The sequence below is a fragment of the Oncorhynchus nerka genome, linkage group LG22 (assembly GCF_034236695.1).
Source record: "Oncorhynchus nerka isolate Pitt River linkage group LG22, Oner_Uvic_2.0, whole genome shotgun sequence".
Taxonomy (NCBI): domain Eukaryota; kingdom Metazoa; phylum Chordata; class Actinopteri; order Salmoniformes; family Salmonidae; genus Oncorhynchus; species Oncorhynchus nerka.
The window spans coordinates 38616888-38632692 of NC_088417.1; the positions used below are offsets into that span (position 1 = coordinate 38616888).

Below are 15805 nucleotides of genomic sequence, written 5' to 3' on the forward strand. Positions count from 1 at the left end.
CCCCCCCCCCCCCCACCACATCAAACGTGATCACAACACGCAGGTTAAAATATCAAAAACTCTGAACCAATAACATTAATTTGGGGACAGGTCGAAAATCATTGAACATGTATGGCAATTTAGCTAGTTAGCTTGCACCTGCTAGCTAACGTTAATTTGTCCTATTTAGCTAGCTTGCTGTTGCTAGCTAATTTGTCCTGGGATATAAACATTGAGTTGTTATTTTACCTGAAATGGACAAAAACCTCTACTCCGACAATTAATACACACATTAAACGGTCAACACATTAAACGGCCAACCGAATCGTTTCTAGTCATCTCTCCTCCTTCCAGGCTTTTTCATCGTTTAAATTATATGGTGTGATCGCATCTAAACTTTCATTGTATTACCATTACCACTTTCAGTCACCCACGTGGGTATAACCAATGAGGAGACGGCACGTGGGTACCTGCTTCTATAAACCAATGAGGAGATGGGAGAGGCAGACCTTTCAGCTCGATCTGCGTCAGAAATAGGAATGAGTTCTATTTTATCTCGCGCACGCGAAGTGTCCGGTCTGGTCAGCATGTTAGACCCATTGGATTGTGTTGTGCAGTAAGCAGGCTCAGGTGTATAACTGTGGCTCCTTCCACCTTCAATAAGTAGGCAAGAGGACCAACCATGGAGAATAGTGAGACACTCCATTATTTATATAATTACGTGACAGTTGAAGTCAGAAGTTTACATACACTTTAGCCAAATACATTTAAACTCAGTTTTTCCACAATTCCTGACATTTAATCCTGTTAAAAATTCCCTGTCTTAGGTCAGTTAGGATCATCACTTTATTTAAAGAATGTGAAATGTCAGAATAATAGCAGAAAGAATTATTTATTCAGCTTTTATTTATTTCATCACATTCCCAGTGGGTCAGAAGTTTACATACACTCAATTTGTATTTGTAGCATTGCCTTTAAATTGTTTAACTTGGGTCAAACGTTCCGGGTATCCTTCCACAAGCTTCCCACAATAAGTTAGGTGAATTTTGGTCCATTCCTCCTGACAGAGCTGGTGTAACTGAGTCAGGTTTGTAGGCCTCCTTGCTTGCACACGCTTTTTCAGTTCTGCACACACATTTTCTATGGGATTGAGGTCAGGGCCCTTAGCCACTGTGCCACCCGGGAGGCCCCCTGGGTTTTTATTTATTTTGACTACTTTCTACATTGTAGAATAATAGTGAAGACATCAAAAGTATGAAATGGGATCATATGTGTAACCAAAAAAGTGTTAAACAAATCAAAGTATATTTTAGATTTTAGATTCTTCAAAGTAGCCACCCTTTGCCTTGATGACAGCTTTGCACACTCTTGGCATTCTCTCAACCAGCTTCATGAGGTAGTCACCTGGAACGCATTTCAATTAACAGGTTGCCTTGTTAAAAGTTCATTTGTGGAATTTGGTACACAGAAGATAGCCCTGTTGTCATACTATGACCTTAGAGATCCCTGTTTATTCTCTATATTTTGGTTAGGTCAGAGTGTGACTAGGGTGGATACTCTAGTTTTTGTATAGCTATGTTTTCTTTCTTTGTTGACCTAGTATGGTTCCCAATCAGAGGCAGCTGTCTATCGTTGTCTCTGATTGGGGATCATACTTAGGCAGCTCTTTATCCCACCTTCAGTTGTGGGATCTTGTCTTGTTTGGTTGCATGTATTTTTGCATGACGAAGCTTTTCGTTCATTGTAGTGTTTATTTTATTTTTTTGCTGGTTCACATATTAATAAAATATGATGAACTTCAATCACGCTGCGCCTTGGTCTACCCTTAAAGACAAACGTTACAGAAGATCCCACCACCAAAGGACCAAGCAGCGTGGTCAGGAGGACTGGACCTGGGAGGAAATCCTGGAGGGAGCAGGACCCTGGAAAAAGTCTGGGGAGTATCGCCGTCCGAAGGAGAATATAGAGGCAGCGAAAGCTTTTGGGGTTGGCACACTGGGAGATTGGCGGAGTCAGGGTTCAGACCTGAGCCAACTCCCGTGCTTACCGTGGGTGACCGGTCAAGCACCGTGTTATCCGGTTCTGCGCACCATGCCTTCAGTGCGCATCCACAGCCCGGTGCGCTCTGTACAAGCTCCCCGCAATTGCCGTGCTAGAGTGGGCATTCATCCAGGACCGATTGTGCTGGCTCAGCGCTCCTGGCCTCCGGTGCGTCTCTTCGGTCCAGGATATCCTGCACCAGCTCTATGCACAGTATCTCTAGTTCGCCAGCACAGCCCAGTGCAGCCTGTTCCAGCTCCCCTCACTTGCCGTGCTACAGGGGGGATTCAGCCAGGACGTGTTGTGGCAGCTCCCCGCACCAAGCTTCCAGTACGTCTCCTCAGTCTGTTGAGACCTGTTCCGGCTCTACGTACGAAGCCTCCAGTGATGATCCATGGTCCGAAGCCTCCAGTGATGATTCATGGCACGAAGCCTCCAGTGATAATCCATGGCCCGGAGCCTCCAGTGATGATCCATGGCACGGAGCCTCCAGTGATGATCCATGGCACGAAGCTTCCAGTGATGATCCATGGCCCGGAGCCTGTAGTGGTAATCCATGGCATGAAGCCTTCAGTGATGATCCTTGGTCCGAAGCCTCCAGTGATGATCCATGGCACGAAGCCTCCAGTGATGATCCATGGCCCGGAGCCTCCAGTGATGATCCATGGCACGAAGCCTCCAGTGATGATCCATGGCACGAAACCTCCAGTGATGATCCATGGCACGAAACCTCCAGTGATGATCCATGGCACAAAGCCTCCAGTGATGATCCATGGCCCGGAGCCTCCAGTGATGATCCATTGCCCGGAGCCCCCAGTGATGATCCATGGCACGAAACTTCCAGTGATGATCCATGGCCCGGAGCCTGTAGTGATGATCCATGGCAAGGAGCCTGCAGCGACGGTCCCCTGTCCGGAGCCTCCAGCGACGGTCCCCAGTCCAGAGCCTCCAGCGGGGGTTCCGAGTACAGAGCCTCTTGCGACGATCTGCAGTCCGTAGCCTCCAGCGATGATTCCCAGTTCAGAGTCTCCGGCGATGATCCAGGGTCCGGTTCCTCCGGCAACGATTCACGGTCCAGAGTCTCTGGTGACGATCCACGGTCCGGTTCCACAGATGCAGAGGGATCAGCATAGGGAGCAGGGGCTACGTCCCGAACCGGAACCGCCACCGAGAGTAGATGCCCACCCAGACCCTCCCCTATAGGTCAAGGTTTGCGGCCAGAGTCCGCACCTTTGGGGGGGGGGGGGGGGTACTGTTATTCTCTATATTTTGGTTAGGTCAGGGTGTGACTAGGGTGGGTAACCTAGTTTTTGTACATCTATATTTTATTTTTCTTTGTTGGCCTAGTATGGTTCCCAATCAGAGGCAGCTGTCTATCGTTGACTCTGATTGGGGATCATACTTAGGCAGACCTTTTTTCGACCTTCAGTTGTGGGATCTTGTCTTTGTTTTGTTGCATGTATTTTTGCACGACGAAGCTTTTAGTTAGTTGTATTGTTTATTGTTGTTTTTGTTGGTTCACATTTCAATAAAATATGATGAACTTCAATCAAGCTGCGCCTTGGTCTACTCTTAACGACGAACGTTACACCTGTTTGGTAAAATACCAAGTCCATATTATGCCAAGAACCACTCAAATAAGAAAACACAAATGACATTCCAGCATTACTTTAAGACATGAACGTCAGTCAATATGGAAAATGTCAAGAACTTTTAAAGTTTCTTCAAGTGCTGTCACAAAAACGATCAAGCACCATGATGAAACTGGCTGTCACGAGGACCACCACAGGAAATGAAGACCCAGAGTTACCTTTGCTGCAGAGGATAAGTTCATTAGAGTTACCAAACTCAGAAATCGCAGCCCAAATAAATGATTCACAGAGTTCATGTAACAGTCACATCTCAACATCAACTGTTCAGAGGAAACTGCATGAATCAGGCCTTCATGGTCGAATTGCTGCAAGGAAACCACTACTAAAGGACACCAATAAGAAGAAGAGACTTGCTTGGGCCAAGAAACACAAGCAATGGACATTAGACCGGTGGAAATATGTCCTTTGGTCTGATGAGTCCGAATTTGAGAGCTTTGGTTCCAACCGCCGTGTCTTTGTGAGACGTGGAGTAGGTGAACGGAGGATCTCCGCATGTATGGTTCCCACCGTGATGCATAGAGGAGGAGGAGGTGTGATGGTGTGGGGGTGCTTTGCTGGTTACACTGTCAGTGATTTATTTAGAATTCAAAGCACACTTAACCAGCATGGCTTCCACAGCATTCTGCAGCGATATCCCATCTGGTTTGCGCATAGTGGGACTATCATTTGTTTTTCAACAGGACAATGTCCCAAAACACCTCCAGGCTGTGTAAGGGCTATTGAACAAGAATACATTTCTTTATGTCACATGGCTACTGCGTCTGCCATATAGCTTTTGAAGTACAGAAGGAGGGTAATCTTAATCTTTTATCCAAATATTTTGTATAAAGATAATCATTATATTGTGAGATTATAGGAGTAACTCTGGTTGGAGTCAGTTGGAGGGCCGAGACACACTGCCTTCATATCGTAGGCCTGGAGTAGCAAACAATTAATAATAGCCACACCATACCAAACCTTCACAAACGTTGATAAACTTTTTTAGGGAAATATCAAAAGTAAGTCAAGCCATTGTTTATAGGGAAAATATGAGCAAATATGCCCTCCGCTGTGCCACACCAAAAAGCACACAATCCTCCCTATTTTGGGGTTTTAGTCTTGGTTTCTGTATAGCAATTGGTGTCATTGGCTGATGTAAAAAGGGCTTTATAAATACATTTGATTGATTGATTGACCACCCCTTCCCCAAGTGAATTTTGATCTGTCCCTTACAGACTTTAATGACTATGATAGGAGAAACTGAGGTTGGATCAACAACATTGTAGTTATTGCACAATACTAACTTAATTGGCAGAGTGAAAAGAAAGAATATTGTACAGAATAAAAAATATTCCAAAACATCAACCTGTTTGCATCAAAGCACTAAATTCATACTGCAAAGAATGTGGCAAAGCAATTCACTTTTTGTGCTGAACAAAAAGTGTTATGTTTGGAGCAAATCCAGTAGATCAAATGACTGAGTACCACTCTCCATATTTTCAAGCATAGTGGTGGCTGCATCATGTTATGGGTATGCTTGTCGCAGACAAGGACTAGGGAGTTATTTTAAATACAAATAAATAAAATATAGCTAAGCACAGGCAGAGTCCTAGAGGAAAAACCTGGTTCAGTCTGCTTTCCAACAGACACTGGAAGACACAATGACCTTTCAGCAGGACAATAACCTAAAACACAAGGCCAAATCTACCCTGGAGTTGCTTACCAAGAAAGACAGTGAATGTTCCTCAGTGGTCAAGTTACAGATTTGACTGAAATCTACATTGACTTAAATCTATTACAAGACCTGAAAATGGTTGTCTAAGAATGATCAACCATATTGACAGAGCTTGAAGAATTTTGAAAATAAATGGGCAAATGTTGCACAATCCAGGTGTGGAAAGCTCTTAGAGACTTCCCCAGGAATAGAGCTGTAATCACTGCCAAAAGGTGCTTCTACCAACTATTGACGAAGCGTTGTGAATACTTAAGTGAATGAGATATTTCTGTGTTTCATTTTCAATACATTTGCCAAAGAATCTAAAAACATGTTTTCACTTTGTCATTATGGGCATATTGTGTGTAGATTGGTGAGAAAAATATATATTTAATTCAGTTAGAATTTAGGCTGTAAAACAACAGAATGTGGAATCAGTCATGGGGTATGAATACTTTCTGCAGGCACTGTATGTGTAGGTAGCACATTTTATATTCTTAATACTGTATATCACAAACTGTTTCTACATATTGACTATTGAATTGGACACTCCAAACCATATTTTGACATTGGGCTACTAAAAGTTATTGTCAACAGGAAGCAGGGACAGCATAATTTTCAACTTATATTTTAGAAATATAAATGGAACATTCAACATTAATTTCCAATAGTATTCTTCTTTATCAGGTAAAAACTGCTGAATCAGTCCAAAAACATGCTGTGATTGATAACATGATTTTTATTCATTTAACTAGGAAAGTCAGTTGATAACAAATTCGTATTTACAATGACAGCCTAGAAACAGTGGGCAGTGTTCAAGGGCAGAACGACAGCATTCTTACTTTGTCAGCTCAGGGATTTGATCTAGCAACCTTTCAGTTACTGGCCCTACACTAACCACTAGGCTACCTGCCGCCCATATCAGAAACCATGAAAACAGATTTGGCTTGACGACACATAACCCTCTTTGCTCCTCTTTCCTCCTCTTTCCATGCAAGTATATTAGGCTAGAATAGCAGTCCACCTTAGACACTTTGTGTTTCTGTTGGGGACTATGAAGACACGTGCCTGGTCCCAATACAACCACTACACACCCTTTCCATTAGCTTAGTTCTACAATGTTATGGTACTAATTTCAACTAGTCGTGAGTTTTCCCTCCTGTAGACATGTGTATTGCCAACACACCCCTGTAGCACTGCACTCGGACGGCCCGTGAACTTTTACCCCACAACTTCCCTCCCCTCTGCACTGCATACTTTCCTTTTGGATTGATTTCAAGTGTCTTTGTGCCTTTTTGATTCCTCAAAATCACTGGATATACTTTAAACCCTTGTGTACATGGCTCCAGTCCGGTGATGTTGACCTAGGTTTTTCTAACCTGTTTGACCTTTGCCCCCCCCCCGTGCGTGCGATGTCGCCCCCTGCAGGTGAGCGAGGTGGAGGTGAACGGACAGATTGAGGCAGTGTGTGAGTCTGTTTTCAGTGAGATGGAGTCTCAAGCGGTGGATGCTCTGGACCTCCCTATGTCAGGCTGCTTCCGCATGCGCAGTCACAGCTATGTCCGGGCCATCGAGAAGGGCTGCTCCCAAGATGAGGAGGACAGGGTCACCATGGTGGGGGGAAACATGAGGGCTATCTCAGCCCCCCGGGCCACCACCACCGTCAGGACCATCCAGAGCAGCACAGGTCAGTCACACACACGCGCACACACACACACAATAAGACTACAACTTTAGCTACCCTGATTTTACCCTGACTTTACCCTGACTCTAAACTCTTAAAATACAGATGCAAGTTGGAACCAAATAAGGTTCTTGAGTGCGATGCCATAGGGGAACCATTTTAGGGTCTCTCAAGAACCACGAATGGGATGGTTCTTTCCACCCATGACTGTATTTGCCAGCAACAGTGATATGGCTGTTGCATTTATTCATTTTCAGCCGAAAGCCCTTCACCAAGTGAGTTCCTAAGTGAGCATGTTGTCATTCAAATTTAATTATTTAATACAATCACTCCTTTTTAGGGCCTAGTGTAGACGCCACCGTACCTACATTGTCCATATGCGCATATGTAATGTCTACAATGTATTATACATGTATGTAATGCATTATGTACAGTATGCACTGCTACTGACTACTAATGTAAAGGGACAGTAATTGGATGAGCATTGCATGTGTTAACACACTGACAGCTTAGTCCACACACTTTTAGAGTGCTATCCAGAACCTAAAATGGTTCTTTGGATTTCCCCATAGGAGAACCCTTTGAAGAACCATTTTCGGTTCCAGGAGGAACCCCTTTTGGATCCAGATAGAACTCTTTTGGGTTCTGCTATGGGGACAGCCAAAGAACCCTTTTGGAACCCTTTTTTCTAAGAGTGTAGAGTACAGTACAGTATTTAATACTGTAGACATGTCAACGGGAGGCAGAGGAGTTGTCATTGCAAAGGACACACGCACAATACCCAGAGCCTCAGAACATCTCTTTATAAGTATTATAATACGTATGACCTATTTGTCTTTGGCGTTACAATGTGGTAAATATTAGATCCCCTCTGTGCAGAACAGTGTCTGTCTGTATCTCTGCTGGGACTACCTTTAAGAGCTCGTTCCTGCTGATCAGGGTCTGCATGTGGACTCCTGGCCGGCCCTTATTTGAGCTCTCTGCCTCTCGTCCAGTAAAGCATTGAACTAGAACATTAGTGCATGGACTGCATGCAGTATTGATGTTGAGTGGTGTTGGCATTCGAGTTAACTTTCTATTTTTGCCTCTCTATAAATTCCCCATCTTCTCTGACTTACATTGTAGCCATGCAGTGAGTCAGAGCCCAAGGGCATTCCTTTTTTCATGTTCCTCAGTGCTCTCCCCCCCCTCACTCCCTCTCCCCCTGTTTAATTATCCCGATTAAAAGGCAGTTCTTTCTTTCTTCCACACAGCCAACAAGGTTACAGTCAGCTAATTAAAATATTTAGTGCAAATTGTACGGCAAAGCGTGTTCAGTCAAGTTGAAGGTGCTCCTCGTGGTTCAGAACAAACATTCATTTAGTGCCATTAACAATTCTGCTCCGTTGATTCCCGGAGTTACCCTACCAAGGCTGCGGAGGATAAGGATTTATTTGACCCTCCGTTCTATTGAAGCCAGTGGGAAGAGTACGATGTAAAGGGCATCCAGAGATTCGCCACCATCAAGTTTGTATAAAACAAACAGACAATCATAAAGCCGGGCGAGGAGGAGGAGGCATTTCATGTGTGTGTTTCTTGTTTGGCTAATATTGATCTCTGTCGGCACACCCTAGCCTCTAGGTTATATCCCAAATTGCACCCTATTCCCCACATAGTGCACTACTTCTGACCAGAGCCCTATGGGCCATGCCCAAAAGTAGTGCACTATATATTAGATGTGCCATTTGGGACATACAACTCTAGTCACAGAGGAAGAGGAAGCGAGGGGGAAAAGAGAATTCATCACATCAAGTGCTATTGGCAAGAACCCTACTGCTGGTGGGCCAGATGTCTGGGCTGGTCTGGGAGCAGGAGACAGATAAAACATGGTCAAGCGGAGATGTCCTCTTAAGACGCACGCTTACACACACACACACACACACACACACACACACACACACACACTAAAACACATGTGTGTGCACACACAGAGTGAGCGTACACACACACACCCTACTCCACACCGCACCCACACCCACACGCCTCTGACCCATATCTTAGGAGCTGCCTGGGAGTCGATCAATATTAATTTGCTGGGGATCTAAAGGTAATAGGTCCTGCCCTAGACAGACGGACCACATATGGTTGGTAGCTGGGGGCGGAGGGATGGCTATTGGCAGCAGCAACAGCTGTTAGCCATTTCATTCACATCAATTTAGGGGAGTCAGATTGAGACATGTGATCATGTGATAACTGGAAATCTGAAGCAGAGTGAGTCTGCAGAGCTTAATGAAAAAGAGGCGTAGTTTGTTATCGACAAGAGCCATTGGTTTTAGCTGTGCTCGGTGCTTTGAAGTGTGTTTGATTGGTTCTGTGATCGTCAACTTTGATTGGCTGCGTGTCTCAGTCTGGGTGACCCCTGACCTTAATTCACTGCAGGGAATACTAGGTCGATCTCAGGTGATGATTACATTGAGAGAGAGAGAGAGAGAGGAGAGAGAGAGAGAGAGAGAGAGAGAGAGAGAGAGAGAGAGAGAGAGAGAGAGAGAGAGAGAGAGAGAGAGAGAGGTGTCAGTCATAATATTATTAAGCACTAAAAAGCCAGGCAGAGTACGGGATTGGCCCAGATTACTGTCATGGTGCTGGAACTTTGTAATTCATCACATCCTCACATCTCTCCTCCTAAGTCCTCGCTAACGCTAATGAATTCGATGGCACGCACGCACACACACGTGCACATACACACACGGGTTGCAGAGGGTGCCATGGTTTGAGGCAGCCCCTTGCACGTTCAGATATGACACATATAGTACCAGTCAAAAGTTTGGACAGATTTATTTGGACTATTTTCTACATTGTAGAATAATAGTGAAGACATCAAAACTATGAACTAACATATAGGGATGTAGTAACCAAAAAAGTGTTAAACAAATCAAAATATATTTCATATTTTAGATTCTTCAAAGAAGCCACCCTTTGCCTTGATGACAGCTTTGCACACTCTTGGCATTCTCTCAACCAGCTTCACCTGGAATGCTTCTCCAACGGTCTTGAAAGAGTTCCCACATATGCTGAGCACTTGTTGGCTGCTTTTCCTTCACTCTGTGGTCCAACTCATCCCAAACCAAGGTCATCTGATGTAGCACCCCATCACTCTCCTTGGTCAAATAGCCCTCACATTCTGGAGGTGTGTTGGGTCATTGTCCTAATGAAAAAGAAATGATAGTCCCACTAAGCGCAAACCAGATGGGATGGCGTATCGCTGAAGAGTGCTGTGGTAGCCATGCTGGTTAAGTATGTCTTGAATTCAAACTAAATCACCTCCTCCTCCATGCTGCACGGTGGGAACCACACATGCAGAGATCATCTGCTCACCTACACTGTGTCTCACAAAGACACTGCTGTTGGAACCACAAATCTTTCCACCGGTCTGATGTCCATTGCTCGTGTTTCTTGGCCCAAGCAAGTCTCTTCTTATTATTGATGTCCTTTAGTAGTGGTTTCTTTGCAGCAATTCAACCACAAAGGCCTGATTCACGCAGTCTCCTCTGAACAGTTGATGTTGAGATGTGTCTGTTACTTGAACTCGGTGAAGCATTTATTTGGGCTGCAATTTCTGAGGCTGGTAACTCTAATGAACTTATCCTCTGCAGCAGAAGTAAACTCTGGGTCTTCCTTTCCTGTGACAGTCCTCGTGCGAGCCAGTTTCATCAAAATGCGTGATCGTTTTTGCGACTGCACTTGAAGAAACTTTCAAAGTTCTTGAAATGTTCCTCATTGACTGACCTTCATGTCTTAAAGTAATGATGGACTGTCGTTTTTCTTTGCTTATTTGAGCTGCTCTTGCCATATCATGGACTTGGTATTTTACCAAATAGGGCTATCTTCTGTATACCACCCCTACCATGTCACAACACAACTGATTTGCTCAAACGCATTTTGGAGGAAATAAATTCCACAAATGAACTTTAAACAAGGCACACCTGTTAATTGAAATGCATTCCAGGTGACTACCTCATGAAGCTGGTTGAGAGAATGCCAAGAGTGTACAAAGCTGTCATCATCAAGGCAAAGGGTGGCTACTTTGAATAATCTCAAATATAACGTATATTTAGATTTGTTTAACACTTTTTTGGTTACTACATGATTCCATATGTGTTATTTCATAGTTTTGATGTCTTCACTATCATTCTACGATGTAGAAAATAGTCAAAATAAAGAAAAACCCTTGAATGAGTAGGTGTGTCCAAACTTTTCACCGGTACTGTATGTGTAGACTTCACTCCCTACTGAATTTGAAGAATGGTAAAATGTGTTCAAAAAGAAGCTGACCCATGTTCACATCGTGCTGTTGTCAGAACTCCTTCAGGCTGTAGAGTATAAAATACAGGTCACCAATTATAGTGCATTCGTGAACGTTTTCAGACCCCTTGACTTTTTCCACATTACAGCTTTAGTCTAAAATTGATTACAATGCTGTTGCTTTTCATCAATAAACACACAATGCCACATAATGGCAAAGCAAATACCGTTTTTATTTTTATTTTAGCAAATGTATAAAAAATTAGAAACGGAAATATCACATTTACATAAGTATTCATACCCTTTACTCAGTACTTTGTTGAAGCACCTTTGGCAGAGATTACAGCCTCAAACTTGGCACACCTGTATTTGGGGAGATTCTCCCATTGTTCTCTGCAGATCCTCTCAAGCTCTGTCAGGTTGGAAGGGGAGAGTTGCTGCACAGCTATTTTCACGTCTTTCCAGAGATGTTCGATGGGGTTCAAGTCCGGGCTCTGACTTGGCCACTCAAGTACATTCAGAGACTTGTCCCGAAACCTCTCCTGTGTTATTTTGGTTGTGTGCTTAGGGTTGTTGTCCTGTTGGACGGTGAACCTTCGCCCCAATCTGAGGTCCTGAGCACTCTTTAGCGAGTTTTCATCAAGGATCTCTCTGTACTTTGCTCTGTTCATCTTTCCCTCGATCCTGACTAGTCTCCCTGTCCCCGACGCTGAAAAACATCCCCACAGCATGGTGCTGCCACCACCATGCTTCACCATAGGGACAGTGCCAGGTTTCCTCCTGTGGCTTCTGAGTGCTGCAGAGATATTTGTCCTGGAAGGTTCTCCCATCTCCACAGAGAAACTCTGGAGCTCTGTCAGAGTGACCATCGGGCTCTTGGTCACCTCCCTGACCAAGGCAATTCTCTCCTGATTGCTCAGTTTAGCTGGGCGGCCAGCTCTAGGAAGAGTCTTGGTGGTTCCAAACTTCTTCCATTTAAGAATGATGGAGGCCACTGTGTACTTGGGGACCATCAATGCTGCAGACATTTTTTGTACCCTTCCCCAGATCTGTGTCTTGATCTGTGCCTTCGACCTCGTGGCTTGGTTTTTTCTCTGACATGCACAGTCAACTGTGGGACCTTATATAGACAGGTGTGTGCCTTTCCAAATCATGTCCAATCAACTGAATTTATCGCAGGTGGACTCCAATCAAGTTGTATAAACATCTTAAGGATGATCAATGGAAACAGGATGCACCTCAATGTATTTCTATTTTTCATTTTTAATACATTGGCCAAAATAAAATAAAATAAACTGTTTTCGCTTTGTCATCATTGGGTATTGTGTCAAGATTGATGAGGATTTTTTTTTAAATGTAATCCATTTTAGAATAAGTCCCTACCAAATTTACCATAAAACGAAAACTGTATTCTAACACAAGGAGTCTGTTCTGTTTCCACCAAAATATGTCAGTTAGAAGGGCAGCAGCCTAGGTTATATCACTTGTGGTGTCGCAAATGGCACCCTATTCCCTATATAGAGTGCACTGTTTCAGAGCCCTATGGGTGCCATTTGGGATGCAGAGGTGTCTCTCAATGTCATTCTGTTGAATTACAGGATTAGGTAGCAGGACAGTCTTTCTCCCTCATTCAGTCTTTTAGACAGAAGCACACAGACACTCACGTAGAGGCAAAATACAATTTATTTATCTCATGCTCCCTCTCTCACACTCTCTCGCTCTCTTCCTCTCATCCTGAGTGCTGTGAGCAGACAGTAAGCAAACATCACGTTGACATCACGTGCCTTTCAGGTGCTGAATGACAGGTTGGAAGAATTATTTCCGGACGTCGAAAATCCATCTTATACGGACGTTGAAAATACATATTTGCTGGATTATTGTCAAATGTTTCTTCTAGAATTTGAAATCAGATGCATTTTAGGTGCTGAACGAAAGGTAAAAATACGTATTTTCCAGATGTTGAAAATGTAATTTACAGACATTGAAAATACACATTTTTTGGTCATTGATTTTATGGCCCAATTTCAACTGCTATACATGTTCAATTAAGTCGTTTTTGACACCTCTTAATAGGAAAGAGGGGCCAACAAAATATGTATACATTCTCCTATCTATCACATGCACTTATTTAACAACGTCAGAACCTTTCAAACTGGCAGCAATTATGTACAAACTTGCCTAACACGCTGAATAAACCAGCAAACCACTTCAACTACAGTAACATTCTGAGTAACAGTTACAGTTTTTTTGTTTTCTTGCTATGACTGTGATATGTTGTTGTTTATCTACCTTAGTTGAATTAATTGACTGTAAGTCACTCTGGATAAGAGTGTCTGCTGAATGACCAAAATGTAAATGTTAAAAACAAACATTTGGGTATTATTCTAATGAGCTCCGCCCCCAAACAAGTACAAATGTGGCCGGCGAAAGGTTCAGATCCACATCTGAACGAATCATAGACATCCAGGCTATGTTTCACAAGTTTGAACATCACAGTGCATTATGGCACAGTTTAGTACTGTGGAACACAGAAGACTACAGTACAATACGGTGTGGTACGGGACATAGTTTTATTCAGTAGAGTACAGTACAGTATAGTTTAATTCAGCAGACCACAATGAAGTAGAGTATCTTTCAGTAGAGGAGAGTACAGTAGAGCAGCGATTCTCAACTGGTGGGTTGCTACCCAAATTTGGGTTGCGGGAGGTTTTGAATGTGTCTCGGGTGTCTGAATAAAAAATATATATAATTATGAAGAAATACTCCAGTCTGAACTTAAACAACTTAAACCAGGTTGAAAGTGTGTAGAAATTATAATGAACTTACATTTATAAATAATAGGTGAAAAAATGTATTATTGACAATAAAAGAGGTGGGAATGTTGTTCCCTTTTCATATAATTGCTACATTTACTATCAGTATAGCATTAAAAATTGTTTTCCAGATTTTATTTTGCCAACTATTTCTCATGATGCAGAGACAACCTGGTTCAATTTGGTTCAAAACTAGTTGAGAACCACTGCAGTAGAGTACAGTAGAGTTTAATTCAGTAAAATAAAGTACAGTACTGTTCAGTAGAGTACAGAACATTACATGAAAGTTAGGTACAATACAGTACACTATACTTTACTTTTCTTTACTGTACTGTGTACTGTAATGTACTGTACTCTGCTGTGATCCAGTGTACTGTACTGTGCTGTTAACATAAATGTATATGATTGGCTCAGATTTGGATTGGACCATAAACCAACGTCTGTGGACGTAGAAATCCAGACGGGTCGGGACCACACCAGAAAAAACATGTCCAATGCTTATGTGGGAATAATGTTATTTTTGGAAGGTTATAGAAGGAAAAGAGCACCCACACATGTTATTTGCAGTAAATATCAGTTAATAAAACATCCCTGAGCAGTCAGTTAAGTTTTGACCGTGACATGATGATGACCATGATGATGACCATGATGACCATAACACACATGCACATACAGTTTGCACACACTAAGGCTCAGCCACACAGAGACTCAAATTGCTTTTTGTCCGTCGATAGTCAAGTCGACTAAACTCAAGTCAGCTATTTTCGAACTAACGGCGTACAAAGACGGACAATTCGTACACGGAAAATCCATGCGCCTGTCAACGGATGACCCCCATTTGACCCCCATCTCTGTCATCATAACAGAAGTTATGGAGCATTCACTCTTTTTAATACCCTCTTCCTCCTCTGAGAATGATTCCAGAGGAAAAGCATCCAGGAGAAGGAAGAGAAGCAGACGTAATGGAAACCTCTCACACACACAGACCCAATGACATACACGAAACACACAGACTCACAGAAATATGGAACACAAAGCTTTGACATTTCATAAGCTGCCGGGAGGCATACCGTGGATGCATACCAAATTGCGTCCTATTCCTTTTATAGTGCACTACTTTTGACCAGGGCCGGTCAGTAATAGCAGGTATAGTTTCCTGCCTCACAAATACCAGCATATTTCCTATGTCGTGCACTGCTTTTGACCAGGGCCCATAGAGCTCTGGTCAAAAATGTGAATCGGGTGCCATTTGGGATGCAAACCTGGCCCGGGATAAGAATGTTGGTCCTGACATCAGCTCCTTAATAAAGCTGTGGCGAATCTTCTCCTTAAGCTGCGGAAAATCCATACCAATCGGGTAATGTGAGGATGATCTAAACCGCGTTAAACCCCCGTCTCCTTCTACACTGGGTTGCCTCCAGTCAAATCTTACACCATGTACATCCTACATCCATCTTCACTGATCCTCTGAGTCCCAAATGGCACCCTATACCCTACATAGTGCACTACTTTTGACCAGAGCCCTATTAACCTTCTTCAAAAGTAGGGCACTGTATAAGGTATTGGGTGTCGTTTGGGACATAGTCCTGTTCTTCTGTGTAATCTGGTGGTTTTCCTACTTTGTTTTTCTACTTTGCTACGGAGCCACAACAGTAATTTGAAG

General features: G+C 43.3%; 1 protein-coding gene across 1 annotated transcript in view; it reads left to right on the forward strand.

The window, feature by feature from the left end:
• Positions 1–15805, forward strand: part of LOC115105146 (disks large-associated protein 1-like) — a 107739-nt gene that overhangs the window by 36966 nt on the left and 54968 nt on the right. The window contains exon 4 of the mRNA XM_029626800.2: positions 6793–7051. Within this exon, the coding sequence (XP_029482660.2) occupies positions 6793–7051 (259 nt within the window). The remainder of the gene's footprint in view (positions 1–6792; positions 7052–15805) is intronic.